The sequence below is a fragment of the Molossus molossus genome, unplaced genomic scaffold (genome assembly GCF_014108415.1).
Source record: "Molossus molossus isolate mMolMol1 unplaced genomic scaffold, mMolMol1.p scaffold_m16_p_17, whole genome shotgun sequence".
NCBI lineage: Eukaryota > Metazoa > Chordata > Mammalia > Chiroptera > Molossidae > Molossus > Molossus molossus.
In genome coordinates this window covers 69,439,038-69,459,455 of record NW_023425352.1, presented here as the reverse complement: position 1 = coordinate 69,459,455, position 20,418 = coordinate 69,439,038, and the positions used below count along the sequence as shown (strand labels likewise).

The following is a 20,418-nucleotide window of genomic DNA, read 5'->3' as shown; positions in this document are numbered from 1 at the left end:
CCTCGCCCGCCGCGCCAGCCCCGGGTTCCAGCGCGCTCCCGGCCCCGACGCCGCTTCCCCGCGGCCGCCCGCACCCGTCCCGCCCTACCTCGGGCGGCGGGCGCGCAGCAGGCGGGCAGGCGGCAGGACGGCCGCGGGCAGGCGCGGCAGCCGGAGAGGGCCCGCGCGGCCGGCATCAGGCCCATGGCGGCCCGGGCGGGCGGCGCGGCGGCGGCAGGAATGCCCGGCACGCGCGCAGGTAGCGGCTTGCCCGCCGCCGCCGCCCGCCGCGGGCCCGGACCCTGCAGGGAGGGCTGGGGGAGGGAGGGCCCGCGACTTGCGAATGCCTCAAATGCCAAGCCTGAAGCTGGAAGATCTGCGATTTCGAACATCTGCTCCCCTTTCCTAATTCCCCGTGTTGTTACGCATCCTAGAAATACTAGCACCTCCCATCGATGGCCCCTCTCCTGGCCAAGGACTGGCTTTAGGCGCGCCCATCCCCAGCAGACTGGGAAGAGGTGTTCCAGGGGGGACAGTGAGGCTCAGGAAGGTCGGGTAACTAGCTCTGGGTCACCCCGCCGCGAGACTGCCGAGCCCAGACCTACAGCTGGCTGCTGGCGTCAGACGGGGCGCAGGGCTCCAGGCCTCTGCCCTGCCTGGGCCAGCGCCTGAGCGCCAGGGACGTGCTTAGGGCTTGTGCAGCCCTGAGAAATAAGCATTAATGTCCCCGTTTTGCAGACGACTCAACTGAAGCTCAGAAAGGTTGTGTACTTTCCTAGGCTCACACAGACAGTGAAAGGTCGTCAAACCTACATGACCTCTCTGCAAAGCCTATGATCTTCCCAGAGCAGGATTCTGGCCCAGTTAAAAGAGCCCAGAATCTCCTACTTCCAAAGTGTGAGGACCCAGATGGGTCCACAGCCCCAGGCACACACCAGGAGGGGCGGGTGCTAAAGAGGTAAAACTGGGGGCCATGCAACGCCAGACAGGAAGGACAGAGGTCACAGGGGCCATGGGCAGAGTTACGCAAGAGAGGGCTTTTAGGGAGGTCAGGGGCTGCAAGGGGTGGGGACTCCTCTGAGTTGAGTGTGCAGGGCCTGCACTAGGGTGAAGCGCTCTTCCCTGGAGCAAAACTTAGGGAGTGCCCGAAATTTCAGTAATCAAGGCAAACATTTTATTGTAATATTTTCTAATACCAATTGATGTAAAAAAAAATCGTGATGAACAAAATATCAAAATTTTCAGTCAAGACTGGATCTGAACCTGCACTTTGTAAGTGCCTAACCCCACCCACAGATCCGGTCGTGATGGAAAATTTTGACATTTTGTTTATTATGGATGTGTTAGGCTGAGTGAAGGCTCCCCAAAGATGTCTACATCCTAATCCCTGGAACCTGGAACTAAGTTCCCTTACCTAGTAAAAGGGACTTTGTAGACGTGATTGAATTAAGGATGGACGGTCCCTCTTTATAAGAGAAGAAGGCAGAGAGGGATTTGACCATACAGTTGACCCTTAACATGGTTTGAACTGTGAGTGTCCACTTAAATGTGGATTTTTTCAATACATTCTACTGTATAAATGTATTTTCTCTTCCTTATGATTTTCTTAATAACATTTTATTTTCTCTGGATTACTTTCCTATAAGACTACAGTATCTAATATATATAACCATATAACATACAAAAATGTGTGTTAATCCATGGCTTGTTATCCATACGGCTTCCAGTCAACAGTAGGCTATTAGTAGTTAAGTTTTGGGGGAGTCAAAAGTGATATGTAGGTTTTGGACTGCACAGGGCTTGGTGCCCCTAACCCCCGTGTTGTTCAAGGGTCACCTGTAGAAGAGGCGGCAATGCGGGGGACGCAGGGGCTGCAGTGATGAGGCCACAGCCAGGGAGTGCGGGCAGCCTCCAGAGGCGGACGGGGCAGGACTCTCCCCCGAAGTCCACAGAAGGAATCAGCCTGCTGCCACCTGATGGGAGGCTCCGGGACCCAGGTCTGACCTGCAGAACTGTGAGGGGCATGTGCTCCTTTTAAGCCGCTACGTTTGTGACAATTTGTTACAGCAGCAGCAAGAAACTAACCAATGGAGTTTGCAGGCATTCATTTGCATTTTTAAACTGTAACATTAAAATATTTATCTGGATTTCAAGATTTTGGTTCCTGGGCCAATGAGGCTCTCTTGTCCTGGCCCTGATGCTAGTGTGGGGTAGCAGCTGAAGTGTTCCCAGGCCCGGGGTGGGGGTGGGGGGGGCGCTTTGTGTTCCCTCCCCAGAGTGCAGGTAAACAGAAAGATGGTGCCAACGGGCCACATGCCAAGGATTGCCCTGCCTTGAACCTGCCAGGAAAAATGGGGGTCCCTTGGCCCAGGGACCCGCTGGGTCTGAGCAGCTCTGTCTGTGTTAAATACAAGGGTCCTCAGGTTCACAGAGGCACCTGCTCTGGGGGCAGGAGGGACAGTCTCAGGCGGCCGTGGTGCTGAGCTGCCTTCTCCTCTCCGGCCTCCGTTTTCCCACCTGCATGGTCATTGAGTTCAACCTGCTGGTCTCAAGGGAGTCCCTTCCACTCCCGCCAAGGACTCCCCCCCCCCTCCAATGATGAAATTCTGCAGCTGCCCGCATGTAGAAGGCTCTGGGCTGAATGCACTCCCATAAGGAACCCCACCTTCCGCCCTGGCCAGGACCGCACCCGCCCACCCTGGGGTCATTTTAGCCATGGAGCCTGTTGGGTGTGGGTGTGAAGAGGGAGTAATGACATTGTCCTCTTGGGACAGGGCCCAGGGAGCTGAGAGGTAAGGATCTGTCCTCTCACACAAGCACCTGGTGACAAGTGATCTCTTCAGCTGGGGTGGCCCTTGTATCTGAGCTGTGTGTACTACAGGCCCTGAGTCCAAGACCTTAGGAACTGCCTCTGCCCCAAGTCAGCCTTGACTGCCTCGCCACGACCCCCACCCCATCGAGACAGCTCAGATCCAGAGGCTCAGGCACTCTGAAGTCTGCCTGGCAACAGAGGACCCCAGAGGGGCTGGCCCTGCAGCAGCTAATCCTGCTCCCAGCCCTGCAGTGTGCGGTCAGGCAAGCTGCTGAACCTCTCTGGGCCTCTGCCCCTCTGCCATGTAATCTGGGCACAATCCCTCGTAAGAGTATCACATGGCAGAATGAGATCCCTCCCTCTTTCCCCAGACTGATGTGGACATCCCCGGCTGCCGAGAGGAAGCTGAGGGCCAGAGACCTGGACTGGGCCCCATTCCCGGTATCCTATTCTTCAGAGCGGGCATCCGGCACCAGGGCTCTGAGCTCATCAGGCCTGGGTTAGAAAGCCAGCTTCCTGCCTACTTCTTTGTGGCCTGGACAGACCACCTGAGTGTCCCTACCGCTCAGTCCTCTCACCTATAAAGGGGCTATACCGGGACTGGTTTGCTGGGCTGTTGTGAGGGTCTGTCGAGATGCACAGCCTGGCATGGAGACATGTGAACATCAGCTCTGGTGAGCGGCGACCTCTGCCCGACCTGTGGCTGCAGCACCAGGGACTGGCACAGCGTCGCAGGCACAGACCCATCTTAGCTGTGACCATGATGAGCTCTTCTCTGGGCTGTACTCCGGGCTCTGCTCGGCACACACTGACCCTGGGCAGCCAAGCTGACAGGGCACTCCCTGCTGGGAGGGGGAGGACCAAGGTGGGGTCAGCAAGGTGGGCAGCTGAACAGTCATGGCCCTGAGCTGCGCAGGGGCCCTGCCAGGGGGTCTGTGGCAGGGGACCATTTCCCCTGCCTCGGGTCCAAGCTCACAGGCTTCTGGGGCAGGGCAGGGACCAATTGTGAACCGACCCCTATGCCCAGAAGAGGCCAGATCTGCCTTTGTGAGTCTGGGACTTGGACTGGGTCAAGGCCTGTAGGGTATCTCCTCCGCCCAGCATGTGGACCCTCAGGGCCCATTAGAATGGGCTGGGGGAACCAGAATCAGGCCCAAGTGCCCCTTCTGCTGGCTTAGTGACCCAAAGCCCAGCCCACATCAGCAACAGTCTTTTCTGTCCCCTTTTGGAGGGGCTCCCAGGACAGGCCCAGGCCCCCTGGCCTGCCAGGTGAACATTCAGGAAACTGGAAATAAGACTCTTCTTGAATTCCCCACAAGAGCCCCGATATGGTGCAAGCAGCGATGGGGAGAGGTGGTCCACTAGGACCTCGGGCTCTGCCACTGCCAGCCTGGGCTGGGGCAGTGACTTTGCATCTGAACCTGATTGTGCCTGGAGGGCTTCCATTTAGAGATGTCATTCCTGCAAATTAGGACCAGGACCAGCGGACCAGCGGGACTGACAAGGCAGCTCTGTGTCCCTCCGAGTTGTCCTGAGGCCGGGACTTTCTCCACCACAAACGTCCTGCCCTGTAGCCTCTGGGAGCTTGTCCTCTCTTCACCCTCCCCCTGCCCCTGATCTCTGAGGATGCGAGGGGAGAGCTGGCTCTGGCAGGTCAGAGGAGTCTCCGGAGGCCTCCAGGAGCCTCGCAGCCAGGCTTGGGCAGCAAGGCTCGGATGGCCCCGTGCTCCTCCGCAGCGCAGTGGTCACCCCGGGCAGGAACACCGCTCCCAGACCGGGTCCTTGCCCCAGGACTGTCACTCCATGCCGCTGCCTATCAGGCTGGGACAAACAGATCCTGGGTTTCACTTGGCAGTGCCCCTGGACTGCAGGTGGGGAGTTACTGTGCTCGGCAGTGCCCATGGCCTGCAGGTGAGTTAGTTACTGTGCTTGGCAGTGTCCCTGGCCTGCAGGTGGGGAGTTACTATGCTTGGCAGTGCCCCTGGCCTGCAGGTGGAGAGTTACTATGCTTGGCAGTGCCCATGGCCTGCAGGTGGAGAGTTACTATGCTTGGCAGTGCCCCTGGCCTGCAGGTGGAGAGTTACTATGCTTGGCAGTGCCCCTGGCCTGCAGGTGGAGAGTTACTATGCTTGGCAGTGCCCATGGCCTGCAGGTGGAGAGTTACTATGCTTGGCAGTGCCCATGGCCTGCAGCTGAGTTAGTTACTGTGCTTGGCAGTGCCCCTGGCCAGCAGGTGAGTTAGTTACTATGCTTGGCAGTGCCCCTGGCCTGCAGGTGGAGAGTTACTATGCTTGGCAGTGCCCCTGGCCTGCAGCTGAGTTAGTTACTGTGCTTGGCAGTGCCCATGGCCTGCAGGTGGGGAGTTACTATGGTTGGCAGTGCCCCTGGCCAACAGGTGAGTTAGTTACTATGCTTGGCAGTGCCCCTGGCCTGCAGGTGGAGAGTTACTATGCTTGGCAGTGCCCAGGGCCTGCAGGTGGAGAGTTACTATGCTTGGCAGTGCCCCTGGCCTGCAGGTGAGTTAGTTACTATGCTTGGCAGTGCCCATGGCCTGCAGGTGGGGAGTTACTATGGTTGCAGTGCCCCTGGCCAACAGTGAGTAGTTACTATGCTTGCAGTGCCCCTGGCCTGCAGGTGAGAGTTTACTATGCTTGGCATGCCGCATGGCCTGCAGGTGGAGAGTTACTATGCTCGGCAGTGCCCATGGCCTGCAGGTGGAGAGTTACTATGCTCGGCAGTGCCCATGGCCTGCAGGTGAGTTAGTTACTGTGCTCGGCAGTGCCCCTGGCCAGCAGGTGAGTTAGTTACTATGCTTGGCAGTGCCCATGGCCTGCAGGTGAGTTAGTTACTATGCTTGGCAGGGCCCAGGGCCTGCAGGTGAGAGTTACTATGCTTGGCAGTGCCCATGGCCTGCAGGTGGATAGTTACTATGCTCGGCAGTGCCCATGGCTATGCTCGGCAGTGCTCCATGGCCTTCAGCTGAGTTAGTTACTATGACGCGGCAGTGCCCTGAATGCCGTGGGAGTACTATGCTCGGCAGTGCCCATGGCCTCAGGTGGAGAAGTTCTATGCTTGGCAGTGCCCATGGCCTGCAGGTGTAGAGTTACTATGGCTCTGCAGTGCCCATGGCCTGCAGGTGAGAGTTAATATGCTCGGCAGTGGCCCGGCCTGCAGGTGGAGAGTTACTATGCTTGGCATAGGGCCCCTGGCCTGCAGGTGGAGAGTTACTATGCTTGGCAGTGCCCCCTGGCCAGCCGTGTGAGTTAGTTACTATGCTCGGCAGTGCCCCTGGCCAGCAGGTGAGTTAGTTACTATGCTTGGCAGTGCCCCTGGCCTGCAGGTGGAGAGTTACTATGCTTGGCAGTGCCCCTGGCCTGCAGGTGGGGAGTTACTATGCTCGGCAGTGCCCATGGCAAGCAGGTGAGTTAGTTACTGTGCTTGGCAGTGTCCCTGGCCTGCAGGTGGGGAGTTACTATGCTTGGCAGTGCCCCTGGCCTGCAGGTGGGGAGTTACTATGCTTGGCAGTGCCCATGGCCTGCAGCTGAGTTAGTTACTGTGCTTGGCAGTGCCCCTGGCCTGCAGGTGGAGAGTTACTATGCTTGGCAGTGCCCCTGGCCTGCAGCTGAGTTAGTTACTGTGCTTGGCAGTGCCCATGGCCTGCAGGTGGAGAGTTACTATGCTTGGCAGTGCCCCTGGCCTGCAGGTGGAGAGTTACTATGCTTGGCAGTGCCCATGGCCTGCAGCTGAGTTAGTTACTGTGCTTGGCAGTGCCCATGGCCTGCAGGTGGAGAGTTACTATGCTTGGCAGTGCCCCTGGCCTGCAGGTGGAGAGTTACTATGCTTGGCAGTGCCCCTGGCCTGCAGGTGGGGAGTTACTATGGTTGGCAGTGCCCATGGCCTGCAGCTGAGTTAGTTACTGTGCTTGGCAGTGCCCCTGGCCAACAGGTGAGTTAGTTACTATGCTTGGCAGTGCCCCTGGCCTGCAGGTGTAGAGTTACTATGCTTGGCAGTGCCCCTGGCCTGCAGCTGAGTTAGTTACTGTGCTTGGCAGTGTCCCTGGCCTGCAGGTGGGGAGTTACTATGGTTGGCAGTGCCCCTGGCCTGCAGGTGAATTAGTTACTATGCTTGGCAGTGCCCCTGGCCTGCAGGTGGAGAGTTACTATGCTTGGCAGTGCCCATGGCCTGCAGGTGGAGAGTTACTATGCTTGGCAGTGCCCCTGGCCTGCAGGTGGAGAGTTACTATGCTTGGCAGTGCCCATGGCCTGCAGGTGGAGAGTTACTATGCTCGGCAGTGCCCATGGCCTGCAGGTGAGTTAGTTACTGTGCTTGGCAGTGCCCCTGGCCAGCAGGTGGAGAGTTACTATGCTTGGCAGTGCCCCTGGCCTGCAGGTGGAGAGTTACTATGCTTGGCAGTGCCCCTGGCCTGCAGGTGGGGAGTTACTATGCTCGGCAGTGCCCATGGCAAGCAGGTGAGTTAGTTACTGTGCTTGGCAGTGTCCCTGGCCTGCAGGTGGGGAGTTACTATGCTTGGCAGTGCCCCTGGCCTGCAGGTGGAGAGTTACTATGCTTGGCAGTGCCCCTGGCCTGCAGGTGGATAGTTACTATGCTTGGCAGTGCCCATGGCCTGCAGGTGAGTTAGTTACTGTGCTTGGCAGTGCCCATGGCCTGCAGGTGGGGAGTTACTATGCTTGGCAGTGCCCCTGGCCTGCAGGTGGAGAGTTACTATGCTTGGCAGTGCCCCTGGCCTTCATGTGGAGAGTTACTATATTGCTGTAGTTGCACACCCATGGTGCCCCCCAACTCCTGCACACAACCGCCCACGCAGCATCTCGGCTACCACCACAAACAGGCACCTCAGAGTCAAACACTCAGGATCTGTGGTCTTCCCCCCTTCCTACCCTGTTCCACGCGGTGTCTGCCTCTGGTAATGACAGCGCTGTCCCTCTGGCCCTGGGCCAGAGCCCTTGGGGTCCCTTCACCATTTCCTTTCCCTCAGCGCACATCCAGATCTTGTCAGTCCTCCTTCCAGAACAGACGTGGAATCTGTCCCTTCTGCCACCACCCGCCATGAAAGCAGCTGTCTCCTGCTTGGATTACTACGTCTCTGGGCTTCCCCTTGTCCCGGTCTGGTCACCAATCAACTTTCCTTCCAGACTCCATCAGATCACAGCGGTTCTCAGCTCAAAGCCCTGCAGGCTCCCCTCCCCACTCACTGCCATCCTCACAGGGCCCAGGTGGCCTCAGGCCCCTCCCCGTCCAGCCCTCTGCTCCTCCTTCCTGCCCACCTGGACCGGCACTCAGCACCCTCCTCCTCGCCTCCCTTGCCTCCCTCGCCTCCCTCGCCGCCCTCAAGACTGTTTCAGCTTGCTCTCACCACTGTATTTAAAACTACTCTATTTTTTTTTCTTTCAGTAGAAATCACCACCTTTTAAAATACAGTAGTTCTCAGAATGTGGGCCCAGACCAGCAGTACTTGGAAATACACATTCTAGGGCCACACCCAGGTGAGCTGGGAACTCTGGGTGGAGCCTGCAGTCTATTTTTACAATATACTGCAAAAACAGGCCACACCCGGTGAGCTGGGTGGATGCCAGGCAGGTCTGAGATGCCGCGCCGAGCAGAGTGCCTGCCTCGCTGTCCTCTGTCCTGGGGAGAAGGTGGAAGCTGTCTGGTCTCTTTCTTCCCTGTCGTGTCCCCTACCTGTGCGTGGCAGGTGCTCTGTGTTGGGGAACAAATGAGGGCTATGTAGAACTAAGAGAAGGCTGAGTATGTCACACTCATTTTACATTTTAATTCCCACGACAGTCCTGCAGAGATAGCTGTATTCCCACTTTGCAAACTAGGACACAGAGAGGCTACGTGTGGACCCAGGATCACACAGCAAGCAAGGGGAGGTCCAGATCACACACCCAGACCACAGCCTGCTGCTGAAACCGGTGCGCCCTCTGCCCTTCTCACAAGGCAACGCAGTTGGCTCGGGGACACCTTCGAAAGTCACCTTGGAGGGCTTGCAGGCTGTCTCCAGATAAGGAGACAAGGACTCACCCATGCAAGCCAGGCTGCCCGGGACACCCTGTGAATCCCTCATTCCCCCTCACAGAGAGCTGGCTGGGAGGCACTGCCCGATGGAGCCTCCAGACTGGGCACCGAGACCACTGGGGAGTACTGTCCTCTTTACATCAAGTCTTCTGATCCATGAACATGGAATGTCTTTCCATTTATTTAGGTCTTCAATTTCTTTCAACAGTGTTTTGTCATTTTAGGAGTATTAAGGGTTGTGTTCTGTTAATTTCATTCCTGAGTATTTTATTCTTTGGGATGCTATAGTAAATGAAGTTGTCTTGATTTTATTTTCAGTGTGCTTATTGCTACTGTATAGAAATACAATTGATTTGTGTATATTGACCTTGTATCCTGCAATCTTGCTGAATTTTTTTATAGTTTTCTAGATTTCTTAAGATTATCTATATGCAAATAGAAATACTTTTACTTTTCTTTTTTCCAACTTGGATGCATTTTATTTCCATTTCTGTGGCTTTCAGCGCAATGTTGAGCAGAAAAGGTAAAAGTAAGACGGTCTTGTTCCCAACTTAGAGGAAAAGTACCCAGTCTTTCTCCATTAAGTATGTTATCTCTGGGGGTTTTGTAGATGCTCTTTAGCAGGTTGAAGAAGCTCCTTTCTACCTGTAAAACACTGAGTGTCTTATGCACAAAGGGGTGCCAATTTTATCAATGTTTTTTTTCTGAGTCTATTGAGACAATCATGTGGATTTTGTCCTTTCTTCTATTGATATACTACATTAGTTGATTTTCAGGTGTTAAACCATCCTTGCATTCCTGGGATAAATCTCCTTTGGTCATGGCGTATATACTGCTGGATTCAATTTAGTACTTTTTTTTTTTTTTAGCATTTTTACATCTATATCCACAAGAAATATTGGTGCTCCTGAAGCTCTTCTCTCTCTCTCCTGCACCACCCATCTGTTGCATTGCTGCTTTGTCTCCCAACTAAAGAAAAATAATCAACAAAGCCCTCTACCTGACTTCCTCCTCCAGCTACTATCCTGTTTCTCTTTCCCTTTATAGCAAACTTCTTGAAAGAGTTGGCTACGCTCACACTCCAATTCCCCACCTCTTATCCTTTCTCATCCCCACTACTTCCAAGCGTATCCCTAGCTCTCCACCAAAACCACCTTGTTCAACACGAGCTCAATGTCTATGCTCTTCTGACTGCTGTCTCAGCAGCTGACCACTGCTCCGTCTTCCTTAGACCCTCTCTTCATTCATCTCAGGGACCCCACTCACTCCTGGCTCCCTTCACTGGCCCTCTTTCCTAGCCCCTTCTGCTGTCTCCTCCTCTGCTCCCCGACTTCTTACTGGGAAGCAGCTCAGGATTCAGCTCTGGTTCTGTTGTCCCTATACTTCCTTGGTGGTGTCTCATCCAGCCTCCTGGCTTCAAACCCCATGTGTGTGTTGATGACCCCCACCTTCTCTCCCCAACCCAGTGCTCTCTCCTAATCTCTAGACGTCAGTGTCCAACTACCTGCTTGACATCTAGCTTCAGCCCCTCTCCGGCATCTCAGGCTAAGCCCCAAAGTAAACTCTTGATCTTCCTGCCAAACAAATATACTTCCTGTGGTCCTTCTCACCTCGGTTAATAGCTAATCCATCCCTCCAGTTGCTTGACTCAAAACATGTTGGAATTACCTTGATGTCTCTCATTCTCTTACACCTTTCTTCCATTCCAACAGGGAAATACTACTGGCTCCGCCTTCAGAATACATCAAGAATTCAATTACTTCTCATCACCAATACCATCCTGGGCCAAGCCACCATCCTCTCTCTCCTGCATAATTGTGTAACTGGTCTCCCTGTGTCGTCCTTCGTTCTTTCATCTATTCTCAACATGGCAGCAGAGGCCTCTGCTGGAACCCGAGGCGGGCTCTGCCACGCCTCTGTCCATGCACCACCTCACTCGGAGGAAAAGCCAGAGCCATTGCCATGCTCACAAGGCCCTGCTGAGTTACCACCTCGCCATTCTCTGGCCTGTTTCCTCCTCTCTCCCCTCCCCAACTCTGCTCCTACCACACTGGCCGGTGCCGCTCTTCCAACACGCACACTCCTGCCTCTGCCTCCAAATCTCTGCCCAGGTATAGGTTTGTTTTGGTTTGTTTTTGGTGTTGCTTTTGTTCATCCTCACCTAAGGATATTTCCCACTGATTTTTTTTGCAAAGAGGAGGGAAGGAAGGGGAGAGAGAGAAACACCGATGTGAGAGACACACATCCGTTGGTTACCTCCTGCACATGCCCCCCAGCTGGGATGGAGCCTGTAGCCCAGATACATGCCCTGGTCTTGGAATGGAACCCATGACCCTTTGGGGCACAGGCTGGTGCTCTATCAGGCAGGGCTATGCAGGTATATGTCTAGTTCGCCCTTTCACCTCCTCTACTCAAGTGTCACTAATCTTTGACCCCCATCACTCCTGCTTGCCCTCTGCAACTTATCTTTCTCCACTGAGCTCATCACATCAACCCGCAATGGGTTTACTTGTTTATTTGTCTCCTCCACAGAACACGAGCTCCGGGGCGGGCAGGGCCTGGTCTTCCCTGCTCACTGCTGCATTCCCAGCCCCTGGAACACATTCTTGAGCGAATGACTGACTGGCTGAGCGAAGCAATGAACCAGTGAGCTCGCCCTGGCAGGCCACCCGCAGGGACAGGCTCCCTGACCCCCTGGCCTGCCCCAGTTTTCTGTGGGGATGCCCAGGCTCCCGACCACCGCAGGCATGCTGCCCACGCACCTGTCAGGGTTGGCCCGCTCTCTGCCAGAACAAACAAGCTCGAAAGTGCCCTCAGCCTCCTTTCTTAAACAGTGAGGGGCTGACCCGCTAAGCCTCCTTCCAGTGGGACCCAGGCTAATAACAGCCTTGCCAGGAAACCTGCAGAGGCCGACCGAGCCCGCCGGCGAGTGCCCATGCTTGCCCGGGCATGCCTGCCATCCCTGACCCTGGGGTCTCTGCTCCTCTACACCCTGGGAGAGAGGAGATCAGCACCTTTGATGACAGTTCCTGTCTTAATTCTTGCAACTTCTTCAGCACACAGCCTGAGGAGGCTGATTAATAATGCCTCTTTATAATTATTATTAATAATTAATCATCATTAATAATGAGGGAGAGGTGAGGGAAGGGGGGGTGAGGGGAGGGGAGGAGGGAGGGAGGGGAGGGGAGGGGAGGAGGGGTGCAGGTAGACCACGCGAGACAGGGCCCTACGTGGGCTGGGACAAAGCACAGCCTTTCGGCTCAGAACATCAGCCTTCAGATCTCAGTTCTGACCCCTGACCAGCTGCTTCATGAGCAATTACTTAGATTCTCTGCCTCAGCGTTTCTCTTCTTTGTTTGATTTCTTTTTTGTGTTTTCATGTAGTGAAACACGCACACATGCAGGAGAGACATGGCTGCAAAATAAACGCCTGTGTAACTAGGACTATCATCCCTTTTGTGGTGTCCTTTGCTCTTCTTTATATCTTTGCTGCTTAGTGATCTCTCCATAAATAATAATCTACTTCTGCCCTGTTTTGCAACTTCACATAACTTTATAGAAATGGAACCATACAGCACGTTACCAGGCCTCCCTGGTCGCCATACTATTTTAGGGTTCGGGCTTGTTGGTAGAGCTGTAATTAACTCATTCTCACTGTTGGGAGTTTTCTGTTGTAAGAAGGAATCCCATGTGTTTATCCCCCGTGTTGTTGTTGAATACTGGTGGGCGTCAGGCCGTCATCCCCAGGGCTGCTGGGGCGTGTGCCAGTGTCCTGGCTCACCTGTGCCTCTGGAGCCTCGCAGGGCAGCCCCAGAGCACAGGTGTGCACAGCACCCATCTCCCATCCGGCCAAGGACGGCCCCCAGCCATACGTGTGAGTGTCTGCAGCTCGCCGCCCTCATCGCCGCGTGGAACCTGCAGCCCTTCCCGTCATGCGAGGGGGTGAGCAGGACTGCGTGGGCTTGGTCGGCATGTCCCCGATGATTGCTGAGGGGGAGACCGCTGCCGTGCTCCCGGGTCAGGGGGGTCTGCGCTGCAAGTGCCATTCCAGTCTCGTGCCTAAGTTTCTACTGGTTTGGCCTTACTGGTGTGTAGGAGCCTGAGGAGGGGGTCATTCGATGGTTGTATATGCAGCAAATACCTTCTCCCAATCTATAGCTTGTCTTTTCATTTTCTCCATCTGCCTTTTAAAGAACAGATGTTCTTCATTGTGTGTAGCCCCATCTTTTCCCACAAGATGAATGCTTTTTCTAATTCACTTCCTAACCTTTCTCTGCCCCAAGGCCACCGCACTGTACTCTGCCAGTGTTCAGAGGTGCCACCTGTCATAAAGCAAAGCCCAGCTACCTGGAAGTTACTTCTGGGCTCCATTCTGTTCTGTAAACTCACTTTCAATCACCTTGCACCGGGGGAAGCCCACGGAGGCTGCAGAAGCCCTGGGTGGGCTTGGGTCCTCGCAGGCCATGAAATCAGGGCTGTGGGTCGCAGTCGCTGCAATCATCAGGGGCAGGAGGCTATGGCTAATAGTGTGAGCCATTTATAAAGCCCGGGAGAAAAACTTTGACTTTCACAGTTATATCGACTGTTCCACACAAGAGATCCGTGGTTCAGTGGAAGGTGGTCAGGGGTCGGGAGGCGGGGACGGAAGGAGGCAGGGACGAGGTGAGGCTGGGAGGTGAGAGAAGGGTCCTGAAAGATGAGCGTCCGCCTGTCTGGACTGGGCTCCAGTCAAACACTGTGTGGGGAGGGGGTGCCCATGACTCCTGCGCTCGGACCCCGGGCAGCCCGAAGGCCCTGTCCACACGTTCAGCAGGGAGCTAGTGGCCCCGCCCCGCCTGCATGGCATCCCTTCTGAAGGCTCTTTTCATGGTGACGTCATAGGAACACCGACCTATGCAAACGGAAACCGCCCAGCTGTGTGCCATCCTTCTCTTGCACCCCGAGTCCAGACCATCCACAAAACCTGCAGCCCCTGCAGCTCCCCACTCCCCACAGCTCCCACCCCAGCCCATGCCCGTGACCTTGCCCATGCTGTCCCAAGTGCCGTGTCCACTCTCGTCCATGGTCCACCCCCAAGACAGCCAGAGGGCTCTTTTTATAAATCTAAGTCAGGTCGTGACTGTCTCTTACCCAGAGCCCTCCCTGATGTCCCATCGATTTAGAACAAAATCTGAAGTGTCCACCCTGTGCCAGGCCTGGGTGAGCTCTCGCCTCTGGTCCTGGCTCTCTGTCCTCGCTCAGACCCACTGGCCTTCCTGAGACTGCCCACCGCTCAGACCCACCCCGGGCCTCGCACTAGCTGCCCCGTCCGCTGAGCGCTCTTCCCGGGGTCCCCTGGCTGGGCTCCAGCCTCTACCCGGCGCCCCGTCCTCCCCCTGATGGCACTGCCTCCCCGTCTCCCACAGGACGCGGGGGGGGGGGGGGGGGGCGTGGCCTGCTTCGTTTACCACTGAACTGCAAGTGTCGGGACAAAGACACTATATCTGGGCGCCCGCAGGGTTACACACACAGAAGGAAGTAAGTGGAACCTACTGCTTTCCCATAGGAGACAGAGTGGTTCTGAGGGCAAGCAGGGGGCCCCGTGTTCTCAGGGGCACCATGTCTGCAGGGGGCCGTGTCTGGGGGGGCATGTCTGCAGGGGGCCCGTGTCCGCAGGGGGCCCATGTCCGCAGGGGCCCCGTGCCTGCGGGGGGGCTGTGTCTGCGGGGGGGGGGCCCCATGTCTGCAGCGGCGCTGCAGAGGGAGAGCTGTGCAGAACTGTGGGATATGCCCCCGAGAGTGCGCACTCCGGCCGCTGTACGGACCTCCCACCCCAGGCATCCCGCACCCCAGGCATCCGCACCCCAGGCATCCCGCACCCCAGGCATCCCGCACCCCAGGTATCCCGCACCCCAAGTATCCCGTACCCCAGGCATCCCGCACCCCAGGTATCCACACCCTAGGCATCCCGCACCCCAGGCATCCGCACCCCAGGCATCCCACACCCCAGGCATCCTGCACCCCAGGCATCCGCACCCCAGGCATCCTCACCCCAGGCATCCCGCAGGGTCTGGGCGCAGAGGCAAGCACGAAGACAAAGCCCCAAAGCTGCGGGGCTGTGCAGCTGGAGGAGGGCGAGTCCTCGAAAAGTGGCCTCATCTCCCCTGCCGGGGTCCTGCCGGGACACCTGAGGGCCAGCCGCACAGGGGACAGCACTGCCTGCCTTGAGCAGCGTGGGACACAGCGGGGCGTCCTGAGCGGGGCGAGGGGCATGAGTACCTGGACGCAGGGGTTCTAGAGGGTGAGCATGCAGGCTACGGGCAGTACCTCCACCAAACGGGGCCCAGATGACCCGGCGGATGGCCTGCACCCAGTCCTCCATGTCACGCTGAGAACTGGCCATGAGCAGGAGCGCCTCAGGGGTGGCCGGCACCTTCTCCCGCTCACCAGCACCACCTGCAAGACAGGGAGACACAGGCTTACCGCAGGGGCCCGCGCAGACAGGCGGCCCGCTCTCCAGCCCAGCGGGTCCCTTTTCTCCCCTGGTCCTGATCCTTTTCTACGTGGATTCAGAATCATTAAAATCACCCTGGGCACTATTTAAAAAGCATGCAGACTGGAGGCACCCAGAGTAAAATTCCCAAATCCTGCACCTGTCCCGCTGCCAGGTGCACACTAGGCCCTCCTCTCAAGGCAGAGGTGGGACAGCTCGGGCAGCCGCTGGCGAACTGACTTTGCCTCCAGGCAGGGCAGTGGTGCTCCCGTCTGCATGGACAGGACTCATCTTTGGGATGCACGTAAACCACTTGCACTGAACCTCGCAGGCAGTTAAGGGACTTTCAAGGATGGTCTTGGCTTCATGTACACACACCCACCACCATGGGCTTGTCAAGGTCCCAGAGCCTCAGGCCCGCCCAGGCCCGCCTGTGGCGGGGTGGTCCCAGGGGCCTGCACTCCCGAAGGGTCGGCGCAGGGGGAGAACGGGACACTCGGGACGAGACCCGTCAGAGGCAAGTGCTTCCCGAGCACGTGCTACCTGCCTGGGACTGTTCTGGAAACTGCAGACACCTAACGGGGAAAAGCTAACAGACACACCTGCCCTGCGGGAGTCTTGAACCTTCCCAGCGACTCTGAGGGAAACACTTCTACCATCTGCACGTCGCAGACGAGGAAGCGGCCGGGAACCTGCCCGAACTCACACAGCCAGCGCACAGCCCAAGTCCCCACCGTGCCCACAGACAAGGTGGCCGCAGCAGTGCCACGCGGGACGGGGGCGGTGCTGGGAGCAAGGACCGAGGCTGGGGGCAAGCAGGAGAGGCCGGGGGCCCCCAGCTCAGGAGGGTGGGGAGCAGGAGACAAGACGGCCAGGGCCCTAGGGGGCCCCTGGAGCCTCTCACTACAGACACAGCCCTGCTCCTGGGGCCCCACAGCCCCTGACACAGCGGCTGGGGCCGAGGCAGAGCCGGGGGCAGACAGCAGCCTGGGCCCGGAGCGGCGGTGGACCTGCTGGACGCACAGGCAACGCCCAAGCTCAGCCAGCTGCAGGGCGTCATGGGCGTGCGCACCGCCACTGGGACAGGGACAGACACTCAGCACCTTTGGGGCCCGACACCACATGGACTACGAGGGCTGAGGCGGCTGAGTGCCCGGGGGAGGGGGAGCTTCTCTGGAAACGTCTTGAGATGACTCAGAAGAAAGGGACCCGGAGACCCCGGCTCTGAGAACTCGCGTGGTCACTTGTCTGTCCTGAAGGAACACTCAGGTTGCAGCTAATGGAATGTCTCCCTTTCAGCTCATTGTCTCAAAGATGGCCACCCAAGTCACACAGGCTTCATACAAGCTTCATCTGCAAAACCTGGGCCCTCCCTGCCCAGATGCTGACAGCTGTTCTGAGGCCCCTGCCTGTGGCCCTGCTCCCACAGTGCTCTAAGCCTGTGCGTTTGACTTTCGATGTAGTTTTCATGTATGTTTATCTACGTATATACGATAGACATACGGTTAACATCTTAGGAATGGCCACGAACTGTTTTCCGAAGTGACCGCACCTGTCACATTCCCGCCGGCGGTGCGCGAGTTCCCGTCCTCCACTTTCTGGCCAGCACGTGGCCTGGTCAGCCTTCCTACTTGCAGCCATTCTAATGGGTGTGCAGCCGTACACGCTGTGTTCGAATCTGCATTTCCCGAATGACCGATGCTTTGGACATCTTGGTATGTACTTAATTGACATCCAGGTATCTTCTTTAGTGAAATATCCTTTGAAGTCTTTTGTCCATTTTTTTTTTTTTTATATCCTCACCCAAGGATAATCAATTTCCCATTTATCTTCAGATGGAGTGGGAGGGAGGAAGGGGGAGGGGGAGAGAGAGACATTGAGAGAAACATTGATGTGAGAGGGACCCCAACCAGGGCTGAGACCGAACTGCAGCCAAGGTATGTGCCCTCGGCCAGAACTGAACCCGCAGCTCTGGCCATGGGCGGCACTCTAACCGCTGAGCCACACTGGCCAGGCTTGTCCATTTTTTAAATGTGTCGTTCACTTGTTCATTACTCGTTGGGATTTGAGAGTTCTTTACATGTTCTGGATACAAGTCCTTTATCAGATGCACACTCTGCCAATATTCCTCCAGTCTGTGCCTTTTTCATTCTGTTCACAGTGTATTTCCAAGCGGAGACATTGTTACTTTTGATAAAGCCCAATTTAGCAACCTTTTTCTTTTACTGAGTCTGCTTCTGGCTTTGTATCTAAGCCAAGGTCATAAAAGTTTTCTTCCAGAAGTTTCATAGCTTTAGGACTTAGAGCCAGGTCTGCGAGCTATTGTACGTGGTGCCAGGTATGAACTGGAGTGTGCCCTTCGCGCGGGGCTGTGCAGTTGCCCCCGCACCCCTTGCTGGGCAGGCGAACTTTTCTCTACTGACTCCGTGCGCCTACCCGGGCACCTGTACCTCCGTGAATAGACGGTTTTAGTTCTCACTTTCCAGCCGGGTGCCCTTTATTTCTTTGCTCATCACACTGCTGACAGCCTCAATTACACAATGTTTGGAAGCGGTAAGAGTGACATTCGTGTCTTGCTCATCGTGTGGCGACAGGCACTCCATGTCCACCGTGAAGCACATCTGCTGCGGGTTTCCAGTCTGCGTCTGTTCTCGGGTTCAGGGCGCTCTCTTCTAGTTCCAGTTTGACGGAAGCTTTTTAAATTAAAACCAGAAATGGATGTCGGATTTTGTCAAATGCCTTTTCTGTATCTATTGAGATATCACATGATTTCTTTTCTTAGTCTGTTCATGATCCATGACGTTGATGAATGTTCAAATCTTACACCAACCTTGCGTCCCTGGAATCCCAACTGGCCATGATGTATTATCCTTTTTAGATATTGTTGAACTCAATTTGCTAAAGTTTTGCTGAGAATTTTTCATTTATATTCATAATGGATATTGGTCTTCCACTTTCTTTTCTATAACGTCGTCGGTTTGGTATCAGGACAATGCCGGCCTCACAGAACAAGCTGAAGGTCCCTCCTTTCCAATGTTTTTGTAAGAGTTTGTGCAGCGTTGCTATTACTTATTTCTTAAACTTTGGTAGAATTCACCAGGGAAGGCACCTAGACCTGGGTTTTTCTTTGGGGGAAGGTTTTGAATCACACATGTAATTTAACATATGCACCTGTTTCTTCTTCTTGAATGAGCTTTGGTACTTTGTAGCTTTCAAGGAATTGATTTCATCTGAATTGTTGAGTTTATTGGTGTAAAGTTGTCCCTACTAGTCCCTTACTGCCTTGTACTAGGTGGGGGCTCCAGACGCCAGCCTCGTTTCTGGGGTGTGGCTGTGCTGTCCCCCACCAGCCCCGCCGCAGGCCTGCCGACTGCACAGCCCCAGCGTGGACGGCAGTGCATGGACCACTTGCACTCAAAGCCAAAACTCCAGCCCTTTCAAAAATGTGTTAACCAGAAAAACGGAGACAAAGACACAGACAACAAAGTCACTAAAACAAAAGCTGGCTTTCGAGGTGAATAAAATCAGAAACGTGCCCCATGCATGAGGGGATGGGGTCTCAAGACAGCCATTCTCTCTGAGCAGCCCTCTCCTGCCCCGGGAACTCTGGTGCACCAGCGCCCAGTCCCCACGCTCTGACCCCGCTCCCGGAGTCCTGGGTCCCCACCCGGGTTCCCTCCCTCCCGCAGCCTGGAGACTCTCAGGACGGTCAGCTGCAGCAGGGGCAGGGCTCACGCCATTTGCTTCCCATCTCTGGGGGGCACCGTCTGTCACTGCCCAATGTCCAGTATCTTGAAACATATGTTTCTTCCATTTCGTCTTTTCTGGGTGTAGATAGGAGACTAAGTCAGTGACCCAGTCAAGACCCAAACCAGCTCATACCATCTGCTCAAAATCCTGCAATGGCCTCTCAGCAGAGTCCTCGCTCGCGGTGGCCCTCCAAGCCCCTTGCCCTCTCTCCCAGCACTCTGGACGCCTCGCTGTGCGCCCTGCCATTGCTCGATCACCGGACAGCCCTGGGATAGGCCTTGTGCCAGTGTCCCCTCTGCCCCGCTGGTGCTGGAGAAGCTGCCATCCTGACCCTGACACCACTAGCTTCCTACTTCCTCAGGACTTTCCTCAGATGCTGCCCTCTTGGGGGACCTTGCTGCTGCTCTCTTTACACCTCACTCCAAGCCCGGCCGGTGTGGCTCAGTGGTTGAGCGTCGACCCTGCACCAACAGGTCGCCAGTTCGATTCCCGGTCAGGCCACATGCCCAGGTTGTGGCCCGATCCCCAGTGGGGGGCATGCAGGAGGCGGCCGATCGATGTTCTCTCTCATCGATGTTTCTCTCTCTCTCTCTCCCTCTCCCTTCTTCTCTCTCTGGAATCAATAAAGAAAAATTAAACCTCACTCCACATCACCCACCACAACCATACCCCTTCTTGACCCTAATTTTCCCACAGCACTTATCACAACCCCGCACACATCGATTTTGTGTTTTTATGACCTAGCTACTCATACTCCTTATTTTTGAGCCACCCCCACTCTGTTTCCTAAGCAAGCTCAGCACAGGAGCGGGCTGGGCATGGGGGCATCCCACCCCCTGTGGCACAGGGAAGAGGAGCAGTAGCAGAACCAGGTGGCTGGCACACAGAGCACCCACTCGGAGACTGGCATGAAGTTCACCAACGGATGTGCCTTAGAAGTCTAAATATTCACAAGGGAAGTGGTGTCATTATCCCCATTTTTGAGAAAAAGATGGAGGAAATATTTACAAATCATATATCTGATGAGGGTTAACGTCCAAAATATATAAAGAACTTATACAACACAACAGCAAAAACAGTCACATTTAAAAATGGGTGGAGGATCTGAAGAGACATGTTTCCAGAGATGATATACAGACAGCCAACAGGTCCATGAAAAGATGCTCAGCATCACTAAATCAGGAAAATGCAAATCAAAGCACGAGATACCACCTCCCCCCGTTAGGATGCTGTCATAAAAAAGACAAGGGTAGCACATGCTGGTGGGGAGGTGGGAGGGGGCCTTGTTCACCACGGTGGGAATGGAGACCACTATGGAACAGAATGTGGTTTCTCAAGAGGTTAAAAATACATCTGATCCAGAGAG

General features: G+C 55.6%; 1 protein-coding gene across 2 annotated transcripts in view; it reads right to left on the bottom strand.

The window, feature by feature from the left end:
• Positions 1–20,418, bottom strand: part of ARHGAP22 (Rho GTPase activating protein 22) — a 156,573-nt gene that overhangs the window by 18,137 nt on the left and 118,018 nt on the right. For both annotated transcript variants that reach the window (XM_036265319.1, XM_036265320.1), the window contains one exon: positions 15,137–15,265. In XM_036265319.1, the coding sequence (XP_036121212.1) occupies positions 15,137–15,265 (129 nt within the window). The remainder of the gene's footprint in view (positions 1–15,136; positions 15,266–20,418) is intronic.